General features: G+C 40.3%; 3 protein-coding genes across 8 annotated transcripts; all 3 read right to left on the bottom strand.

The window, feature by feature from the left end:
* Positions 1–1,555: 1,555 nt before the first annotated feature.
* On the bottom strand, positions 1,556–7,551 carry LOC131347336 (uncharacterized). Of its 3 annotated transcripts, none has more exons than XM_058381320.1 (8): positions 7,453–7,551; positions 6,971–7,029; positions 4,629–4,982; positions 4,334–4,549; positions 3,664–3,981; positions 3,322–3,570; positions 3,047–3,152; positions 1,556–2,972 (listed from the first exon to the last, which is right to left on the bottom strand). In XM_058381320.1, exons 2-8 carry the CDS (start codon positions 7,020–7,022, stop codon positions 2,753–2,755), a joined length of 1,515 nt encoding a protein of 504 aa, XP_058237303.1. In that variant the 5' UTR covers positions 7,023–7,029; positions 7,453–7,551; the 3' UTR covers positions 1,556–2,752. The 3 variants fall into 3 exon arrangements, with proteins under 3 accessions (XP_058237303.1, XP_058237304.1, XP_058237302.1); XM_058381321.1 differs by having other exon boundaries at positions 7,488–7,547; XM_058381319.1 differs by lacking the exon at positions 7,453–7,551 and adding an exon at positions 7,234–7,333.
* A 1,844-nt stretch (positions 7,552–9,395) lies between these two features.
* On the bottom strand, positions 9,396–17,864 carry fam20cl (family with sequence similarity 20 member C, like). 3 transcript variants are annotated; one of them, XM_058381415.1, is made up of 12 exons: positions 17,820–17,864; positions 17,537–17,628; positions 14,923–15,261; positions 14,118–14,293; positions 13,790–13,868; positions 13,460–13,552; positions 13,249–13,364; positions 12,919–13,099; positions 11,547–11,656; positions 11,363–11,444; positions 11,178–11,237; positions 9,396–10,423 (listed from the first exon to the last, which is right to left on the bottom strand). In XM_058381415.1, the coding sequence occupies exons 3-12, from the start codon at positions 15,258–15,260 to the stop codon at positions 10,177–10,179; spliced, it is 1,482 nt and encodes a 493-aa protein (XP_058237398.1). In that variant the 5' UTR covers position 15,261; positions 17,537–17,628; positions 17,820–17,864; the 3' UTR covers positions 9,396–10,176. The 3 variants fall into 3 exon arrangements, with proteins under 3 accessions (XP_058237398.1, XP_058237400.1, XP_058237399.1); XM_058381417.1 differs by having other exon boundaries at positions 17,537–17,635; positions 17,820–17,861; XM_058381416.1 differs by lacking the exons at positions 17,537–17,628; positions 17,820–17,864 and adding an exon at positions 15,347–15,481.
* dnal4b (dynein, axonemal, light chain 4b) lies at positions 17,118–20,334 on the bottom strand. 2 transcript variants are annotated; one of them, XM_058381419.1, is made up of 4 exons: positions 20,278–20,334; positions 18,238–18,319; positions 17,820–17,903; positions 17,118–17,635 (listed from the first exon to the last, which is right to left on the bottom strand). In XM_058381419.1, exons 2-4 carry the CDS (start codon positions 18,307–18,309, stop codon positions 17,471–17,473), a joined length of 321 nt encoding a protein of 106 aa, XP_058237402.1. In that variant the 5' UTR covers positions 18,310–18,319; positions 20,278–20,334; the 3' UTR covers positions 17,118–17,470. The 2 variants fall into 2 exon arrangements, with proteins under 2 accessions (XP_058237402.1, XP_058237401.1); XM_058381418.1 differs by lacking the exon at positions 20,278–20,334 and adding an exon at positions 19,710–19,758 and having other exon boundaries at positions 17,122–17,635.
* Positions 20,335–22,266: the final 1,932 nt, after the last annotated feature.

Genomic DNA, 22,266 nt, shown 5'->3' on the forward strand with positions numbered 1-22,266 from the left:
ATGAATTAGAGCGGAGACTGAGAGCCAGGCCTTCTCGTCCAACATCAGTGTGTGACCTCACAAATGCGCTTCTGGAAGAATGGTCAAAAATTCCCATAAACACACTCCTAAACCTTGTGGACAGCCTTCCCAGAAGAGTTGAAGCTGTTATAGCTGCAAAGGGTGGACCGACGTCATATTGAACCCTATGGATTAGGAATGGGATGTCACTTAAGTTCATATGCGAGTCAAGGCAGGTGAGCGAATACTTTTGGCAATATAGTGTATCAACTTTCATTTTACATACGTCCTTTGACTTTGTACTTGTAAATATGAACAAAAAAAAAAGGATATTCATTCATAAACATAAACAAATATAGGTTTGCTGCAAAAATGTTCTTGTGCTAATTAGGAGCCATGCACCGAAACTGCAAGGCAGCTATAGTCATTTTTAGGTGCTACTCCAGTCCAAAGTATCCAGGCATGAAATTTTGGGTCCATCCATCCATCTCTATAGTGCCAACAACAGGCCAAACTTTAAGATACATTTTTGCTTATAACTTTTGAACAGTTTGTCCTAGAGTTTGTCCACTTTTTCTTTATGGTTCTACCTGGCAACTATACTTTAACAAATTTTTAAAAACAATGGTCCAAAGAGGTAATACACAAAACTTCATCATTACTTTAAGGAGATGGTTAAATGTTATTTTTATATCAGAGATAAATGAAACACAAAATGGCTTATTTGGAGATAAGTTCCTAGAGAGGATCCTTAACTTGGAAATTAAGCTGAAATATCTGCTTTGATGCAGTTTGGTGCTTTGGAGTAATAAGAAAGTGAAAGTTTGGGGTTTTTTATGGCATAGCACCCCCCAAGTGACCTTGGTGCCTACCCAATACTGTTAATACCAATAAAGTGTAACAAGTGGCATTACTTCAACGAAGCTCTATTGAGATATGACTCACTTCCTGTTTAGGTCTTTACCATAGAATTGTATTGGATTCCACCAACATCCACCTAGGGTTTCTATAGTCTGTCATAAAAAAAAATGAAATTGCCATGGAAATTTATTGGGGAAAAATTATTATTTTTTGGTCAAAACCATTTGTAGATGAAACAATACTACATTTGGTGGTGATAAGATCAGTCTAGTTCACAAAAGCGTGTTTTTCAGATCATTTGAAATGGCGGAAAATTCAAAATGGCGGTAAATTCAATATAGCTCACTTTAAGCCCAGTGGGTGCATTGGTATCACTGTGACACAAAGATTCAGATCACAACTCTAGGACAAACAATTCAAAGGTTAAAAGCAACAATGTACAAGTTTGGCCTGTTGGTGGCGCTACAGAGATTTAGAAAATGGCCTCTGTTGCAGTTTGCCGACTGTGAAAGTTTTTTGTCTTCAAAATGTCCGAGTTGTGATTAAAACCGAACAATTTTCTTCTGGTGTCACACTGATGAACATTAAGGAGATTGAAACTAGACTATTATTATTATTATTATTATAACTTCTCTGGAATATTATTAAACACTTTAATAAAACGTTTTCTTTTCTGTTTTTTCCAAAAGCAATTATAGCATTTATTACAGGTCTAGAAACCAAACTGTACATTACAGACAGAAAACAGTACAAAGCGTTGATAACAATATTTCCTAGCAAAAAGAAAATATAAAATAGAATAATTATTACATAATATGTACATATATACAGTATATATAGACAGTATAAATGATCTAGCCATGGGGGTCACAGTACAGTGACTCCTGTGCCGGTCTCAAGCCAGGATAAATAATAAGGGTTGCATCAGGAAGGGTGTAAAACATTGACAAATTTAACCATGCGAATCATCAGTACTCTGAATTTCATACCGGATCGGTCGAGGCCCGGGTTAACAACAACTGCCAGTGCCGTTGACCTACAGGGTGCTGGTGGAAATTGGGCTATTATTGGTCGAAGAAATAGAGGAGGAAGGAGAGTGCGTAGACAGAGAGAGAAGAGGGAAGGTAAGAGTGTAGGACTGGGAATAGGAACTCTGAATGTTGGTACTATGACAGGGAAAGGTAGAGAGCTGGCTGATATGATGGAGAGAAGGAAGGTGGATATACTGTGTGTACAGGAGACCCGGTGGAAGGGTAGCAAGGCTCGTAGTATAGGAGCAGGATTCAAGCTGTTTTATTATGGTGTGGATAGTAAGAGAAATGGGGTAGGTGTGGTCCTGAAGGAGGAGTTTGTGAGGAATGTTCTGGAGGTGATGAGAGTGTCAGACAGGGTGATGAGTCTGAAGTTGGAGGTTGGAGGGGTGATGTTGAATGATGTTAGTCCTTATGCCCCTTATGCCTTATGTAGGTTGTGAGTTAGGGGAGAAAGAGAGATTCTGGAGTGAATTAGATGAGGTGATAGAGACTATTCCCACGGGTGAGAGAGTGGTGATAGGAGCAGATTTTAATGGACATGTTGGTGAGAGGAACACAGGTGATGAGGAGGTGATGGGCAAGTTTGGAGTTAAGGAAAGGAACCTTGAAGGACAGATGGTAGTGGACTTTGCTAAGAGGATGGACATGGCTGTGGTTAACACTTATTTTCAGAAGAGGGAGGAGCATAGAGTGACTTACAAGAGTGGAGGTAGGAGCACACAGGTAGACTACATCCTATGTAGAAGAGTTAATCTGAAAGAGATTAGTGACTGTAAAGTGGTAGTGGGAGAGAGTGTAGCCAGACAGCATAGGAAAGTAATTATTTACAAACAGCTTGCATTTACTCAGAATTCCCACTAGGTGGCAGCAGCGGGTCTTTTGTATTTCACCTCAGCGTACTGGACACGCTCGTATTCCTTTGTGCCACCAGTGGTCAGAGACGAGCCCTGAGTGCGGGAGGAGAAGAGAATGCTGGAGTAGTGAACATCATCCTGATGTGTGACACATACCTGTCCACTCTGGAGATCCGGGTCTTCAGTGGAGCTGTGACTTTGCCCTGATTTGGACTTTCTCCTCCTGAGAAAATTGAAAGCATTTTAATCAAATGCAATGTGTCACTGATCCTGAAAATGATCTAACTCTGTACATACCACATCCACAGAGCTCCCACGATGATTAGTAAAACCAGAACAACTGCTGTTCCCGCTATGATGGGGATTTGGTTTATTTTATTAAATCCTGGGCAAAGGTCAACCTCTGGAACAGATGCGTTTATGAATATATTGTTAGTCTCCTGCTGTGAGTTCTTGTATGTGATAAATCTCCAGACACTTTATTATATCTGCTCTGTTTACACGTGCTAGATAACTGTGTAAGGAATAATGCTGCTGAGAACAATGTTGTTGTTTTGTTTTTTTTGACTCACGTGTAACAGTTTGTTCAGGAGAGCGGAGATCCTCATGTCCTTTCACAGCACAGGAGTAGTTCCCTGCATCTTCGCTGGAGATCAGGTAGAGTTTGTTGTGTTTGGTGAGTTTATCAGTAACAGGCTGTCCGTTCTTGTACCACAGGTAAGTGGGGCTGTTGGACAGAGTGCAGGACGTGATGCAGCTCAGCGTTACTGTCGTCCGTTCTTCTGATGACCCTGCATAGTGACTCAGTCTTACCTGCAGATCTGAACGTGCACAAAATAAAGGAATGGGATTTAACAGATGTACAATGATACAGAGAGACCAGATGTAGAGACAGTTAAGTGGGGGATATTAACCTGTAACATTAAGAACCACTCCAGGTCTACCAGATAATCGGTTAGATGTATAAACTACTCTAAGCCGATATTCTCCAGAGTCTTTCTTTCTCAGCTGGTTCATTTTCAGAGCGCAGTTTCTGTCTTGCTTCACATATTCAACTCGATTAGTAAACTCATGCTTCAGGTCCTTGAAGTCCTTAGAAGAATGCCAGAATATTTCTTTAACACTCTGTCCACTGGAAAGCATGTAATTTCCAGCAATTTCCACTGAAGACCCTTCCAAAACACAGACTCTCTTGTCTGGGTAGGTCACGTTCAAACAGTTCCTTCCAACACCTGAAATGGTAACAGGTCATGAAGAGATGGTTTAAAATTGATTTTTAAAGCTTCAGCCTCCATAAACCATAACAGCAGTAAGTTTTCGCTGCCTACCTGCTGATTGATTGATTGACTGACTGATTGATTGATTGATTGATTGATTGATTGATTGATTCTCACAATTGCACATTGCCGTTTTACATTAGGTTCAATTAGTTACAGCTCGACATTATGTTTATAGGACAGTGTTGTATGTGAGTGTTTTTTCTCTTAACATGTTTTTAGATTCAAACTATTTATTATCTATGCAAATTTTTCTATGGGACCATGTAGGGACTTTGCAAAACTAACCAGCAAAATGAATACTCACACAGAGAAGGAGCTCGAATCTCGTTATAGCCGTGAACAGAGCAGGAGTAACTGACTTCTTCATCATTGCTTAAAGGGAAAGTTCCCTGGGTGTCTTTGTTATCCTGTATGTATTGTCCATCCTTGTACCAGTAGTATACATTAGCAGCAAAGGTTAGATTACAGGAAGTGTGGCAGATTAGAGCTTTATTTTTGTAGTCACGGATCACCTGCAGGTCTAAATGAAGTTAAAGGTGAATATTTCATCACAGACATGTACAACAACACAGTTTATTCCGGACTAGCTGCTCTGTTACCTGTAACTGTCAGAGTAACTCCAGCTGAGCTCACGTATTTCTCTCCTTTATCCGTAATGAGCATGAAGCGATATTCCCCCGTGTCTCTCTCTCTCAGGTCTGTTATTGTAAGAGTCGATCTTGAGTTTGTCACCTCTGTGTAATTCACACGTCCGGCGTAGTCGGAGTCTAAAGCTAAATCCTCTGGATGTTCCTCCTCCCTCCATTTAGCCTTGTCCTTGAAGCTGAACCAGAATCCAGTGGTGGTGATGATATTTGAGTAAGAGCACGTCAGGTTTACAGACGAGTCCCTCAGAGCACAGATCTTCTCATGACTGCATGACACTTTCAGGTTCTGGATCCCTGACACTGAAACTGAATCGTTTACATGAAATATGAAAAAACAAAAAAAAAAGATGTTTATAATCAAACACAGGTGATAAATCACATGTTGATATGAATGCATTTATTCTAATAAATAGTAATAAAAAAAGTAAAAGGGTTCAAGGACAAAGAAGTTTGACAACATCTATATTCTGAATCATGTTCAGACAATAAAGACCGAAAGTTACTTCAAGATTTTTGATAGACCAAACCATTCATGTATATTGAGTGCGATTATGAATATGACGAGTATCCAAAAAAAATTAAAATATAAAAGAAAATCTCCACAAGGATTTGGCATATTAACACCAATATAATAATAATATATTGGTCCTGGTTATAATTATAATAACCAGGACCTGATTTTAGCCATGCCACCCACTAGCTACACACACTATACATACATGGTATTTTAGGCAGTACCCAGTTGTGTGACACCCAGTTTTACTACGTCGGCCACTTTGAATTGTGTGTTAAGATGTTGTATTTTACAAACACATTTGAGCATCGGTTTGGTCAAGTCCTTTTGGGAAGTTCGCATTTACGAGTTGTGTTCCAGTCACTTTGGTCGGATCAAGATGGCGGTGAACCTTCTCGTAAATACAAAAAAATTACAGCAAGGTTTTGTTTAAGCTTTCTAGAAATGAAGTAGAAAGGAAGCTCATCAGGTGTGTTCTACTCCCTTCTGTTTTTAATCCATTTGTGAAACCGCTGTAAACATAACCGTTACCTAATACACTACCCGTCAAAAGTTTGGACACACCTTTTAATAATTTTTTAGTTTTTTGTTTAGGGATTCATTTTCTACATTCTAGCACAATACTGGAGATTTCAAAACTATGAAATAACACACATGGACTTCAGTAATCCATATGTAACGACAACAAACAACAGTCAGTTGTTATTTTAAGACGCGAAGGTCAGGTGTTCTGGAATAGTTCTTGCAAGAACGGTATTGTCAAGTGCATTTGCAAAACCCATCAAGCACCATGATGAAACTGGCTCACATGAAGACCATCCCAGTAAAGCAAGACCAAAACTGACCTCTGCTGAAGTTCATTTAGAGTTATCACCCATTAACAGCGCCTCAGATTAGAGGCGTTATGAAGGCTTTACAGAGCATCAGTAGCAGACATATCTCAACATCAACTGTTCAAAGGACATTATTGTGGATTTCGGCCGCCTTCAGCATTGTTTTACAATGTAGAAGGAAATAAACATCAGGAAAGACCATGGGATTAGAAGGTGTGTCCAAACTTATGACTGGTAGTGTACATCGTAAACAAACCTCCTATAAAACGATTAAATGTTGACCAGTTTGTTTGTAATTTCAATAAGTTGCCTCTTAAAACAAAGCCAAAGTTAGTGCTTGAAAAATCAGTGTTCCATTTCAACTAATTTCCCCCTTAACTACGAATCTAATGATTCCACCATGTTTTCTTACTGACATGGAAACCAACCATAAAATAGTATTGTTTAGTATAAGCTAGTGCAAAAACACCAACCCAGACGTACACCTTGCAAAACAAGCTTCTTCTCAGATCAGAGTACACAGTGCGCCCTACTGTAGCATTCACTAAATGAAGAATCATTTGCAAGCATATTTTCACAAACTATTTACCCCGATGCTGTTGCCCTTAGCCACAAACATAGGGGAAATATTAGCTTCTCTAACTGAATTGCAAACTGAACATCACATAGGTCTAGATCATCGTAGTTTTATCATTTGGACAGCTTTATCCATGTTGAAACATCCAGGGCCCCTCGTCATTGACAACATGACTGTGAATTTGTTTACTGTAGTAAATACATATTAACTGCAGTTTACGGAATTTTCACCCATTTGTCCATTTGCCTTTTTTTAATTGAGAAATTTGTGAAAATACGGTGGCTAACGTTTGTGATTTTCTGTCACTTACTGTCAAACAAAATTATAAACAATGTAATGACCAGCTTGAGATGAATGTAGGAACACGTACCTGTAACATACACTAGCAGGATCAGCAGCATGATTCTGGCTCCGAAGTCCATTGTTCTACTACGAATAATGAAAAAAAAAAAAGAATTTCACGTGAGATGTTTTGTTTTGTGAAATGATATTGATGAGGCAGCTCGGAAAAACCCTTCATACGCTGCAGTGTTGACATTGTGTAACTCTACTATACGTAAAAGTTGCAGAATTAGCTGCACTTAAGCTGAAGAAGATCTGTGAAATTGAATAAAAATATTAAACCATGATTACTTTACAACAGGAAATGAGTTCTCCCGTCTCATCACCTGAGGTAAAATTCATTTAAAAAGTCATTTAAACACAAGCTTCCCCATCGTCTCTGCACTCAGCAGATCCTGATGTCGAAACAGCATAGGCTTCCTGTCCGTTTCTATTTCTATCTCCCAGTTTAAGATAAGCTAAAGAATTTTTTTTTAAAACAATAAGCTTTACCAAACATTTTCCCCTTACCTCCTCTTAGGCTCTTTTGTAATGTGTTAACTTACTGGAAGTGGGCAGTTGGGATATAGCAGTTGTGTGGGTGTGTGTGTGTGTGTGTGTGTGTGTCTGTGGTGGTGTGAACATGTGATGTAGAAATTAAGAAGCTGAAGGATGTAAGGATGTGAGTTACTTTCTGTTGTTCTATAAAAAGGACATTGTATAAGATATGGAAAGAAAACATTAACAAAACGTCATGCTCTCAGAAAGCACGAGTGAGTGGTGCACAAGGTTCTTCACATTTCAGTAAGGTTATGCTTATTTAATTTATTTATGTATATCTGCACTACCATGTAGGTTTGCACAATGTCCATACTTTCCTCTACACTGGAGCTCCTGTCTCCAAGTCAAATTCCTTATGTGTGTAAACATACTTGGTAATAATTTTCTTTCGGACTTCTGACTTTTTTTGTGACCTCTATACACTATGAGGGTGTGAATCATCCCGGATGTCATCACACGTAGTCTGGTGGTTGTTGGTTGTTGGTGGTGTGATTCAAAGACGTCACCTTCGAGGCCATTTTTGAACCACTAAGTGGATGTGAGAGGAGCAACAATAACGACTGACCACACAAGCACTGAGAAATTTTACACAAAATAAACTTGGCAGCGTTTTATTCACTTTTGATTTTTCAGTCTGGCTAAAGATGGGAAGTAGTTGATACAGCTAGGTACGTTAGTTCGTGCCGTGATTTCCGACAGACAGATATACAAATAAACAAACGACGGCCACGAGCCTCGTGTTTAAATTTGGTCTGACGCAGCTTTCAAAAGACAAGCCATGTCATGTAAACACTTTCCTACGTCGTTTCCACAGAGTAAATCTTTATGCAAAAAAAAAACAAAAAAAAAACAGGAATTAATGTGCAACTGGTTTGCAGACAATTCTGTACTGCTTAGCAGTAATGTTGTAAGTTTCCTGAAATTATATCAAAGAGCCAGAATTAAACCAATGGAGAAAATCAGTTAGCAATACTGTCCTAAAAATGATCTTATATATTTTAATAGGTATGACCCTAAAGGTTAAATCTGACATCATATCCTATACTGCAAACATATCTTAATTATAGGAGCTGTCAATGTTGACTAAATTCAGTCTTTCATGAGAAAAAGATCAAATCTGAAATAACGGAGAACAAAATAGAAATAGGCGGAGCTACTTGGACTAAAACTCTACAGTATGTTTTCATTTATATTTCTATATAAGGCATTGACTCGACCTTTTTTATACATCAGAAAATTATTCTAAGGAATTGTAATTGATTAAGGAAAATGGAGGGGGATAATGTGGAATAATGTTTGACATTTATATGTTTTTAAAATCCATAAAATAAGCATAAAATTGTAACCAAATCTTTAATATATATCTTTTTTTTTTGATAATCTTTATTTTTAATATCTGCAGTGGACTAATAGTTTCAGTCCAAAAGATATACTTTTAAGTATAAGCACTGTGTCCGTGCCTTATTCATGTGGGTGGCACAATCACTACAATGGTGCAATGGTGTAGAAATTTCGGCCTGACACGTGTTGCGCAACAAGCCAGTGGCAACGTCCGCATTTCTCGCAACACTGCAGCAGCAAGATGGCTTTTAGGGAAATATGTACCTTTTGAACAAGAAGCTGCAAAGCCTGTGAAAACATGAATAATCTTTATACAGTACATAAACTGAACAGACCGAATGACCAATTACATCAAAAGGAATCATTTATTATACAGAGTAAATAATCTTTCATTTATATATATATATATATATATATATATATATATATATATATATATATATAATATATTAATTTATTTTTTTTTTTATTTTAATATATTATTAATATATATATATATATATATATATATATATATATATATATATATATATATATATATTTATTTATTTATTTATTTATTTTTACCCAAGTAGCTATATCGCACGACTTCTTTCACACACTTCAATAACTTAGTTGTAGAAATGCATTTGATTGAATTTCTGAGTTTGAATCTCAACGTTGCAACAGTGAGCCTTAGGAACAAAAAACTGGCCGTTCTGTTTAGGTAGGCGGGGCATACTAGATGTCACCTGTCAATCAGAGCACTACTAGCCAATCAGAACCATCACATGTATGGAATAGGGCAGACAGAGATAAAACAGTTGGCTATAAGTGCATGCTTTGGAGGAAGTATGTGTGGGACAGAAAAATAGAGAACATTTTAAGAATAGAACAGAAGAATAGAAATATATATCTATATTAATAAATATCTATATTAGCTCATGATGTTCACTTCCAAGCTTTTTTTAAACTTCCTATTACCTACTAAAATTAAAACTTGTCAACATATCACACCAGCATATATAAAATAAAAAAGGCCATATCATCTCATTTGCCCATGGCTTTTATAACCTATTATTAACTTGCTAGTGAAAATGGAATATCTAAATAGACATTTTAAATATTTATTTTTAGCACTTCCCATATCCCTCAGTAGGTTACTCAGGATGACTGAATGTATGATTATATCAAAAAAGTTGTGCTTTATTATATGACTTAATATAGAATAGAAATGTTGCACTGACCATCTGTCATTTTTTTGTCACCCAGACTGTACCTTGTAATACTATTCTGCCATTTAGTATGTTTTTGTCAGTAAAAAACAACTGAACATTCCTTCAAGTCAATATCACGTATAGATGGAGCACTTTCCTAGCCTGAGAAGTCAGGGATATCGTCGTATATGACATCGTGGTGGTGTTTGTGCTGAAGGAGGCAGCTCTGGATGATCTGAAGTACTGTGGCTAGACGGCGGTCTAAAGCCGAGAGGTGAGGCTCGGTCAGGAGGGGGGCCATGGCAGCCAGTGGATCCTGAGCAAGAGACGCCCGCATGACGTCACTCAAGCGGTACTGAGGGGAAGCGAGCAGATGTAGGCGGAGCAGCGTAGAGCGCCGGATTCTGTGACAGTGACAAATTAAAACAGGATGAAAGAATAATAACACTTTTGCAATAGTCAATGAAGCATATCATGATTAAATAGTTGCTAATCTCTCATCAAGAACCACCAAGAGGCTAAATCAACATGTTGCCACTACCACCGCTCTTGGTGCTACCACCACCACCACACTTCTCTTTATGCTACCACCACCAGGCTTTTCGTGATGCTACCACCACCACCACATTTCTCTTGATGCTAACATCACTGCGCTGCTTTTGATGCTACCAACACCATGCTTCTCTTGATGCTACCAACACCACGCTTTTCATGATGCTACCACCACCATGCTTCTCTTGGTAACTCTGGGGGTGGTGTTCTCATTGTGATGGTATTCTGGCAAAGGTATCTTATTCTACCAAAGCGCAATGAAGTTCCATTTTGGTTTCATCAGAGGGAACAATCCCCACATGCTTGCTGATGCTGATTTGTTGATTTCTGTAGATCTCTCCAGCTCTTTCAGAGTTACTCTAGGCCTCCTGGTTGCTTCTTTTTCTACTAACGTACTACTAACTATAGTTTTTGTGCAGATTCACATGAGACATGAATGTGCATGATACGTTCTGTTCAGTCCCAGGTTGTAACGCTACAAAATGTGGAAAGGTTCAAGGGGTGAATATTTATACACTGCGCTGTATTTTTGAAAATGTGCTATAATTTTGTCCACTTAAGGATTATTTCTACATTTGTTGCTTTGTGCTAGAAATGTTGTTTTACCTGCAGCACTGCACAAGAGGAGTGAGGATTGATGGCTCGTCCTTAGAGTGACGACCAAACCTACGGCATATAAACACAGAGACACAAAAACATACAGAGAATACCACATAAGTCAAGCTCATATATATGACCTTCCATACAACCCAAAAACGTATACAAATCTCCTTTCACATCTAAATACTCACGCTCTTCCATTATCTAAATGTAGTAGAAATGTGTTGTTGCCAAAAAATTCAAATGTCTCGTAATGGTGTCTGTCCATATTACCTACAATTTCCATAACAGAGAAGAGAATTAAGGAATTGCAAGGGCTACAAGTAATGGAATCTTTGGAACAATACAAAATAATTATACAAAAAAGGCCCTTACTTTGCAGAAAGTCTAAAATGGTCATATCGATGAGATCCACCAATCGGGTGCCTCGGTCATAGGGCGGAGTCTTTTTCACAGCGTCGCAGTATGTTGGGGTTTTCTCCCACCTATAACACATTACAGTATCTCCATTATTATTTAATAGCTGAATTACATACTCTGGCACCTGTCAGTTTTGGTGTAAAGTACTGCCTCATTCTAATAAGTTCATGTTTCTATAGTAACAGGAAAGCACAGGGACTTGTATGGTGGATGTTGCAGATTTTGAAAAAAAAAAACTTATGTAATTGTTGATTTGGTACAATTATGTAAATATTTGACTGCAGATTATTATCCAGTTCACACTTTCCAGATGCACAGATACACTTGGGGTGCTTCTTAATCAGCTCCCTAGTTTAGTAGTTCTGAGAGTCTGCCATTTTAAGGGATGTCTCTCTCTCTTTCTCTCTCACTTGCAGAATCCTTTAAGTTCTCTGGGACCTTCGCTCCCTAAAAAATCCCACAATGAACCATAAAAACCAGGGAGCATTGATGCTGACTATGTTCCAGTGCTGGAAATTACGTCAAAATTTTCTAAAAACCTACCAGCTTAGAAAAATAGCTGACTCTCAGTCAAGTTGACAAAGCTTTCCACAAGGTTTCGGAGTGTGTTCATGGGAATTTTTGACCCTTCCTCTAGAAGCGCATTTGTGAGATTAGACACTGATGTTGGACGAGAAGGTCTGGCTCGCAGTCTCCGCTCTAATTCATCCCAAAGGTGTTCTATAGGGTTGAGGTCAGGACTCCACACCAAGTTCCTCCACACCAAACTCACTCATCCATGTCTTTATGGACCTCGCTTTGTGCAGTCATGGTGCACCTAACTCTTCCGACGAAGTTGGGAGCATGAAATTGTCCAAAATATCTTGGTATACTGAAGCATTAAGAGTTTCACTGGAACTAAGGAGCCGAGCCCAACCCCTGAAAAACAACATCTGAATTCAATGATTTGGAGGAGTGTCCCAAAACTTGTTGAAGCTCACAAATGATGATTTGTGTGAGATGTTAAACAATCCACTAGCCAGATTATGATCCCGCTTGAAGCACCATGACCAAAACTCATTTGATTAAGCCAACACATATCATAGGCTTGGATTTTTACAGTGCCTGATGACGAAATTAGAAATGTCACAAAAAATGAGTCATCAGTGTACCCATGTGTAGTGACCCAGAATCCCTTATAAGTGTCCTAACTCATACATGACATCACCTTGGGAGCTGACTAAGACACAGTCTTTGGACACAAATGCACACACTCCAAATAATCATGTATATAGTACACTGGACTGCTGGACACACACACACACACACCCACACACAGTTTACCCACAGAGCGAGCTTGCTGCGGCTGTACGAGCGCCTCCACGGGTTTCTCCAGGAGCGTCGAGGTGCGAGGGAAAGGTCAGGCAACATGGCTGCCAGGGAGCCCTCGAGAGCACGGGGTCGGCCACACACCGCATGCTCCGTGGAACAATAGTATGAGCACTGGCCATAAAAGCACGAATTTCCCACTAAAACACACACACGGCCAGATACACAGCATAAGAACCACAAAAGAGATGACACAACAGCTGAAAGTCAGCAACCATTGCTTAACTAAATGTGAAATAAATAGAAGTGTCAAAATTAGGTTTGTTTTGTGTGTGTGTGTAGACCAAACCTGGAGAATTGAAGAAGGTCCTAGCCAATTTGTGGTCAGTGGTGATGTCTTTAACTTCCTTAATTACATCAATCAGTCTTCCCACAACCGGGGGCATACGCCGAAATCCCAGAATCCTTAAAAAGAGAGAAGGGGAAGGGAGCAAGAGACAGGAAGTAGACAATGTAGTGAACGTGTTTTAAGATTTCACAATGTGGGTACAGGAGCATACCTGTCTAGGTGAAAGGCTGCAATTTCTGCGTTGTGCCTCTCGAAGTCTGAGAAATAGTACAGGTTCACATTAGTCTCGTCATTCCTCTCCTGCCTGTAACACACACACACACACAGAATTAGTTTACAGATGGACTAAAGCATTAAAAGCCTCTTCATACCGCTAAATATCAAACTATTTCTAATTGTAAAGGTATTTAGAGGCATTAGGGCTGAGGATGAAATGATCTGAGAGAGTAAAAGCTGAATTAGTGCATACTGAAGATACAGTACATGACAACAGGTGAGGGTAACTGTGTATGTGTAAACCTTAGTCAAGAGCTGGACTCACTTCATGGGCTTGAAGAGCGCCTGTCCGTAGTTTGAGAAGGTAATCACCAACTTCAGCTGCGTTCCTCCTGTTTTCTGAACTGAAACAGGACAAGAAAAAATTTGGAAAGTGCTGTCACATGAATGTTAAATCCACTTCCCGCCTGAGCTATGGTTTTAACACATTACATTAGGCTTAGTGTTTCACTAAAAACCCTAAAGGTGAAAATGTAGAGACCAGTCTTCTACACTAGACTCACCTTACTCACCATCTGTCTCTTCCTTGTAAATCTTAAACAGTAAATTCCTGGTATAAGATTAGGTTTAGGATCAGGATTAGAATCAGTTACCTGCACTGATGATCCGGTGAGTTGACAGCTGCTCCAGAAGAGCAGGTAGGTTGGTGTCTCGGTGCGAATACAGCTGCCAGCGGGAGATGCCGAGGTGGAACCGAAGCCACGGAGGGTGGGTCTCTGTACTGCTGTTCCACAGGATAGGATCATAGCCCTCCTTGCTGTTACTTACCCTGAATGAGAGGGATCAGATGTGTAAAGATTGAGACTGGCTAAGCAAGGCAACATAACAAGAAAGTTTTACCACAAAAACCGTAGTGTATGTTAGGGGAAAAGGTGCCTGGGCTAGGAGCAGTGGTGATTCAATGGTTAAGGCTCTGGCTTGCTGATCAGAAGATCAAAAAAAAAATATATAATAATAAGCAGCTCCTCTATTTTTAAACCTAGACACTGCCCAAGACCAAGGCCCATGAATTCACAAGACTAACAAAGCCTCAGCATATTTAAGGTGGAGATGACATCTGGAAGGGTTATGAAAAGGCAAAGCCATCTTTTGAGCGTTCAAGCTTGCATGCACTTTGCAGTATAGTCCTGGCTTACATGTACTCCAGTACTGCAGATGGTCTATGGAGTTAGCAGCTGCTGTATGCAGGATACAGAGTCCCCCCCCAAAATAAATTGGCTTACGCCAAAGTTACCGATCATGAACTGCATGACGTTTCTCAAATGACGCAAATTTTTCAAATCCCGCCTTCTTTCCCCTTTAGTGACAGGCAAGTTTAATCTCATAGCTGATTTTTACCCCTGCACTCGACATCTTTATTTGGTTTTATTTACACAACCTTGTATGAGTACACCTCACCACTGCTCTGCATTGTGCTCCTCATTCACTTGGGTTCGGACTCGCAGCAGAGTGTCGTCGTCGGGACTCGACAGACCATGTAGGGTATACAGCGCATGGGAGAACAAAGCCTCCAGCTTGGCGAGATCAGCTGCTCCTGCACGTCTGCTGGTAGAGCTGGCGTGTGTGGGGTTGGCCGAGGTCAGGTTGCGAGGTCGAGCTCGATGCCGCTGAACAGGCTCACAGGTTGAGGTGAACATCGACATGACCAGTAGTATTACCAGCATGTGTAGAGCCAGCGTCACACACATCATCAAGGCACACACACCCTTCAAGCGGCGGCACCGGCATGCCCTCATGCTGGTAGAAGAGACAGACAAAATCCGGTCACTTTTTTAAACAGACCTGGGCGATGAAGTTTTAAAGATGTCCAGTATGCTCTTACTTGTTTCTGTGGCTCTGCTCTGCTCCACTATCAGCTACTCAGGACTAAAAGAGCGAATGATGGTATCTGGCACTGTTTTATTCATCTGTTTACTCTCCCTCTTTCCCCACTCTCCTCCTTTCTCTGTCAGGTTGGAACGATCTGAACTGATCGGAGTGTGTTTGTTTGCCCCTCATGTCACACGAGTAGAGACAGTGTACAACTGGCATCTAGTGGAATAAGTAAACGCTCAGGGCCCCAGATCCACTAGGGGGCCCATAAGTAAGCAAATTGTTTATTTTTTTAGTCTGTTAGTTGAAAAGTACACTATATTGCCAAAAGTTTTAGGACACCCCTCCAAATCATTGAATTCAGGTGTTGGTTTTCAGGGGTTGGGCTCGGCCCCTTAGTTCCAGTGAAAGGAACTCTTAATGCTTCAGCTTCATACCAAGACAATTTCATGCTCCCAACATTATGGGAACAGTTTGGGGATGACCCCTTCCTGTTCCAACATGACTGCACACCAGTGCACAAAGCAAGCTCCATAAAGACATGGATGAGTGAGTTTGGTGTGGAAGAACTTCACCGAGTCCTCCCCACTCAGTTTGGAGTCATCCCCAAACTGTTCCCACAAAGGTCGGAGCATGAAATTGTCCAGATTTATACAATTTATGCTGAAGCATTAAAAGTTCCTTTCATTAGAACTAAGGGGCCAAGCCTAACACCTGAACAACCTGAATTCAATGATTTGGAGGAATGTCTCAGAACTTTTGCCAACATAGTGTATGAATAAGGGTCATGAAAAGGATGTTTTATGTTGCCCAGGCCTGAGACAATGCATTTAAATAAGACCCAAGAATAAAAATACACATGGACATACCAAACCTGAGAAATATAAAGAGCTGTAATACTACCACATTACATTTATACGGACTATGTGTGTGGATTTGCTGATTAGCATGAAGATTTGTATTTGGTATTGGCCCTTATACTCCGGATAAGGTGGATCAGGAACATGAACATTTTTTCATCTCTCTATCTCTCACACACACACACACACACACACATTGTTCTTTCTCTCTCTCTCTCTCTTTCTCTTGGCTGTTCATGACTGTGTGTGTGTGTGTGTGTGTGGTGGTACTGCTGAGTTTGGAGAGCGGTTTTACTGACATCATTGCGCAACAGAACGTAGCAAACCGTCTGTTTATCAGGAGACGTGCATGAGGTCAGGTCACACCACCCTATACACACTTGTTTCACAAACACACATATATTCACGATTTCGGATGATTTTGTGTGTCTGTAGCTCCAAAGCTCCAGACTTGGGTATATGATCTCATGGTAGTGTTACACTGATTTGTGTTTTCCTCTTCTATTTGAGTTGCATGTACTGTTTGAGAAGCTCTTTGCCTTTGGGCATGAAGCCAGCTCTGTGAGCTGCTCTGGGACCACTGGGATCCTAACACACACACACACACACGCACACACACACAGAAGAGAGACGGCAGGAAGCATGGAGATGCAGAAATATTTCATGGAGACTGAACGTGATTTGAATGCAGTTTGGTTTTTTTTCTTTCCATTTTTGACGCATGCCTGTATTCCACCACATAAGCAAATGCATCAGAAATGGGGGTTTTTTTTTTTTTATTATTCCACAATAAAATTCTAAACAAAGCCACAAATTGTGCAAAAATTGATGACATTTTAGAAACTATGTACATGTCATATTCACAGCCTAAGTCTAGAAAAAATAGATTTATTCGTATTATTATAAAAAAATACATTTCCTGAACATCAGGTATCAAAGAAGGACAGGCTGAAAGGGACAGTTGGAGAGGAGGTGTAGAATGTAGAGAGAGAGGAAGAGGGAGAGATAGAGAGAGAGAGAGAGAGAGAGAGAGAGAGAGCAGAAACAGCACCAAACACCCAGATGGTCTGGCAGCACAGAGAGAGTGAGAGTCGTCGAACAAAGAGAAAAACGTGAAATGTCACATTTCTCTTGATTGACTTCATCGCTGAGGGATTTGTGTGTGTGTGTGTGTGTGTGTGTGCGTGTGTGTGAAGGGATCGGGGATTTTGCGTTGTTGTCTCCAGCAGTTGGTTTGTGCTTGACAAAAGGTTTGTGTGTCCATGTGCCGAACGTTAGGAGCATTTCCATACGCACACGGCTAGACTTCCACCAAAGAACATGTACAGAAGGTTCTTCACCTCGTGCGTGATCTCGAAGCCGAAGCCCTCGCCGATCACCACGTGCCACGAGCTGCCGAACTTCTTGTCCATCGACTCCTTTATCATCCTAGCTGCACTCTTGACACATGCGCACACAAGGAAAGAAAAAATAGTGTTACACGACAGAAAAAAAACACACAATCCTTTATTTCTTGTGGGGTAAATGCACCAGAGTGTGGATTATTATTATTATTTTTATTTATTTTTTTTATTATGTATTGCATTTGGCTGTGTGTCAAGTCAAACAAACACAAACGCACACCTCGTTGTTGGTTGCAAACTTCTCGCATGCTGTAACGCACAGCTCCATCGTCTCCACCCTCATTTCCTCCGGCATGTCTGTGTGCTGTGAAAAAAAAAATCCAGAGAGAGAGACGGAGAGAATGAGACACCTGAAAAACAGAACTGCCAAGAGAACAAGCTTCTAAAAAAGGAGGCGAGAGTGTCATCTTCACACCACATCCCGTACACGGATCACACTCGGATATCACACGCTCTGGCACGTTACTCCTACGTGTCTTCGGGTGTGTTCTAATCAGCTGTACGTGATAAGTGGGCTAACGCTGTTGTGGATGCAGCATACTAAAATTAAAACTACTGACAAGCAGTTTGCGATAGAAAACAAACAAAAACAAAGAACTACACAGTTCACAGTTCCACTCTGTAGTAAAGTTTCTTACTCTAATCAGAGGGAAACTGTGCAGCCGTTTGTAGTCCGCATCCTCCTTCTTGGTCTCTGCCGTTTCTGCCATGCCGCTCGCTCTGCAACCAAGGCAAAGACATGTCCGTGCTGTCAAACAGGTCTAATCACTTCAGATCTGATCACCTGATATTGATATCGCGAGGTAATAACATCATGATACACTTCGTGCTTATTGTCTATTGGTCTATTGTCTATTGTCTATTGGCTTTTAATAGGAATAAGAGGAGAGAAGAAAGAAAAACTGATATCATCTGACTGGTCGATACATTTTGTGTTTTTGAAGACGTTTTGCTAAAGCTACATTCATACATGCAGTGATTTGCCATAGTAATAATGCTAATCAGCGGGTGGTGCACCTAGCATCCCAAGTCTTGCCACTAAATTGTAAAGTTCTGGAGGGAGATTTTGTGTATACACCGATCAGCCATAACATTATGACCACCTGCCTAATATTGTGTTGGTCCCCGTTTTGCTGTCATAACAGCCCTGACCCGTCGATGCACGGCCTGCACTAGATCCCTGAAGGTGTGCTGTGGTATCTGGCACCAAGATGTTAGCAGCAGATCCTTTAAGGCCTGTAACTTGCGAGGTGGGAGTTTCACGGATCGGACTTGTTTGTCCAGCACATCACACCGATGCTCGATTGAATTGTGATCTGGGATACTGACCACTGCAGACCGGGAACACCCCACAAGAGCTGCAGTTTGGCCCTTTGCTCAAATCCTTACGCTTGCCAATTTTTCCTGCTAACACATCAACTTTGAGGACAAAATGTTCACTTGCTGCCTAATATATCCCACCCACTAACAGGTGTCATGATGAGGAGATCATCAGTCTTATTCACGGCACCTGTCGGTGATCATAATGTTATGGCTGATCGGTGTATATATAAAATTCATCAGTCTATATATGCATCATATACAAGAAGAAGGAGTAGCAGCGTGTGCGTGCTACTGTCTTTACTCCCACTGGTAGATGCTTAACCAAGTCACTTTATATTAGGACACTCCCACATCTAGTCACTGCTCATAGTGAATAGCTACAACCTCTCCTTGCTTTGTCACTGCGAGTTCACGCTGTATGTGTGAACATAGCATAAAAACTTTGAGCAGACTGAGCAACTTGAGGAACTATCATTAAAAGCATGTGACTAGACTTCATCATCATGATCATTTTCATTATCGTTTTCATTTGTCACTACACGAACACGCCTGCATTTTGTTTTGGGTTACACGTAACGTCCATGAACGTTTTATAAAGGGTTTATCAGGACTCTATGGTGGCACTGTGGCACGTGCTGATCAGGTTTAGTTTCTGTGTCAAGCTTTACATTGTCCTACTACAGGTTTCCTCTAGGTTCTCTGGGAAACATGGCAGGTGGACTGCTGACATTACAGTGTGTGTGTGTGTGTTGCTCTATTATAGACTGCATATAGGTTGTATTCCCACCTCACACCCTGTGTTCCTGGGAAAGGTCCCTGTTCCACCACCAGGATAAAGCAGTTACTGAAGATGAATGATTGAAAATGTTAGGAATGGATCACGGATCACAATCATGTCACAGTAATTAGTCCAAAAAAAAAATAGTAAACAAAAAGTAAATAACTGTGCGCGTGCACAGACGAGTCACGTCATCTGACATGAACAGAAATTGGGAAATGATTACTCTGTGGTTTTTATTTTCACCTCCTATCCAGAACAGCTGGATAGTACTTGAGCTGTCTGCTTTGCTCATTTTTTAAGTAAAGTATTAGAAAGACAACTCGCTGAAAACAAACCAGCTTTACACTAGTAACGCTATCCGAAACATAATACATTTAGCTGGCCGGCTAAGCTAATGCGTAATTACTCATTTCAGCTCTCACAGCGAACATCAGGCTTGGGTATACATTATATACAATATACATGTATATATATATATAAATATAAATGCATATATAATTCTTATACGACCACTATAAAATAATAGTATATAAGATAGAATTAGCTACAGGAGGAGCAAAACTTATCCCCTTACATGTTTAACGGAGAGAAATGATATATCCAGTTAGGTTGTTAAGGAGACATCGTGATCCTAGCAACCGGAAAATCTCGCGAGAACTGGGGAAAAGCGTCCGCCTTCCGTGAACTCTCGTTCAAGCTCAATGTTTATAATGTGGCTCTTTATATACAGTGTTCTTCTCTCACGCGGACTCACGTTACTTTATCTTTACACATTTCCTACGACATCTATTAATAGTTTTTGATTATCAAGTATTCTTTTATGTATTATTTTACATTATATGGCCATATGTTTGTGTTTGTGGACATATGACCATCACACCTGTATGTGGTTCTTTCCACAAAATTGAGGGTAGTTTCAAGACCCTGAAAACACCCATGTCCAAAGATTAAGCTCCATGAAGACAAGGTTGAAGCAGAAACTCCTTGACCTCACCCTAACCCTGGGGCGGTGGTAGCACCACAAAGCTACCACCGTTGGGCCCTTGAGAAACCCATCCTGCTCCAGGTGCACTGCATCATGGCTGACCCTGTGCTCTGACCCCAACCTCCAAGGATGGGATATGCAAAGGAAGAATTTTGCTGTGCCGTATGTGACAAATAAAGACAACATAACTTAATGAACCCCTCAGGGATGAACCGGTCACCTCCTCCTCACCTACCTGTCTTTGCTAACGCTCTTGTGGCTGAATGATCAAATAAACCCACAGCTACACTCCAATTGTGAAAAGCTTTCCCAGAAGAGTGGAGCTTATTATTATGGCAAAAAAGATGATTTTGTGGGTGTATTGGTGTGTGATGGTCAGGTGTCCACATACTTTTGATCAGGTGTGACTTGTTATGAACATATACAACAACAGGTGGCACATCCTCCCTTCTTTCTCTCTGCTTTGTCTGCCCTGAATTCTATCCGCTTAAACATCTGGCCGCTGCAGAAGATTCCACTGCTGCCCCAAATACATGCTTGACCTGAGAGCACTCACAGATGTGTGTGTGTGTGTGTGTGTGAACTCAGGGATGTGTGTATGTGCGTGAACTGACTCAACCAGACAGATAAATACCATTTGAATGTCTTAGAATGTCATCTGATAGTGCACTCGACTCAATTGTAATGGACTATAAGTACATAAGTGTTGAACCTTTATCTTATTTTTTTGTAAGAGTGTTTGGAGTTTGTTCACTCACAAGTAGACATAGAGACAAGAACATTTAGTTAAATGGTGGACATGGGAGGCTTTTGTGTAGTAATACACTTGATCTCTCTCTCTCTCTCTCTCTCTCTCTCTGTCTGAGACAATGATTTGATTTCAGTTTTTAAGGATTAATGTGGCTTTTCCTTATTTGCATAAGTGGATTGTTGTGTGTGTGTGTGTGTGTGTGTGTGTGTGTGTATGCATGTGTATATACTGTATGTGTGTGGACCAGTGGTAATACCAGGACTGCCTATCTATACAATTATTACGATTTGCTTTGTGTGTGTGCACGTTTAGTGAGGCTAGTAATGTAATGTAATATTTTAATGTAATATGTATAGTGATAAAAGGAAAAAGAGAAAGAGAGAGAGAGAAAGACAGAGAGACAGATGGGACTGTAGGGAGCCTGAGCAGGGGGTCCTAACCGCTGTGATTAATACACATCTATAATTCAGCAGCTCTGGATGAGAGAAAAGGAGTGGGGAGGAAGACGAAAAGAAGAATTGTGATTCAATGCAAATCTTAGTAGTAGATTTAGTATAATAGTAGTAGTATGTGCTATGGTATTTAAAATGACTATAAATTCTTGCATTAAAATGTTATACATCTCACTATTACCTAGTATAGCTTGCTGTGGCCATTATAGTAACATTAAAAGTATAATATCTTTATATACAGTTTATATTCCTTCAATTAAATGTCTTTAATGTCTAGTTGTGGTTTTTCCAAATCAGAATTTTGTGTGTAAAGGCATGTGTCTGGCTCACCGATTTGGATTGTGATAGGATTTTTCTTGGTGAGTAGCTCTGCAA

Source organism: Hemibagrus wyckioides, linkage group LG27 (genome assembly GCF_019097595.1).
Source record: "Hemibagrus wyckioides isolate EC202008001 linkage group LG27, SWU_Hwy_1.0, whole genome shotgun sequence".
Lineage (NCBI taxonomy): Eukaryota > Metazoa > Chordata > Actinopteri > Siluriformes > Bagridae > Hemibagrus > Hemibagrus wyckioides.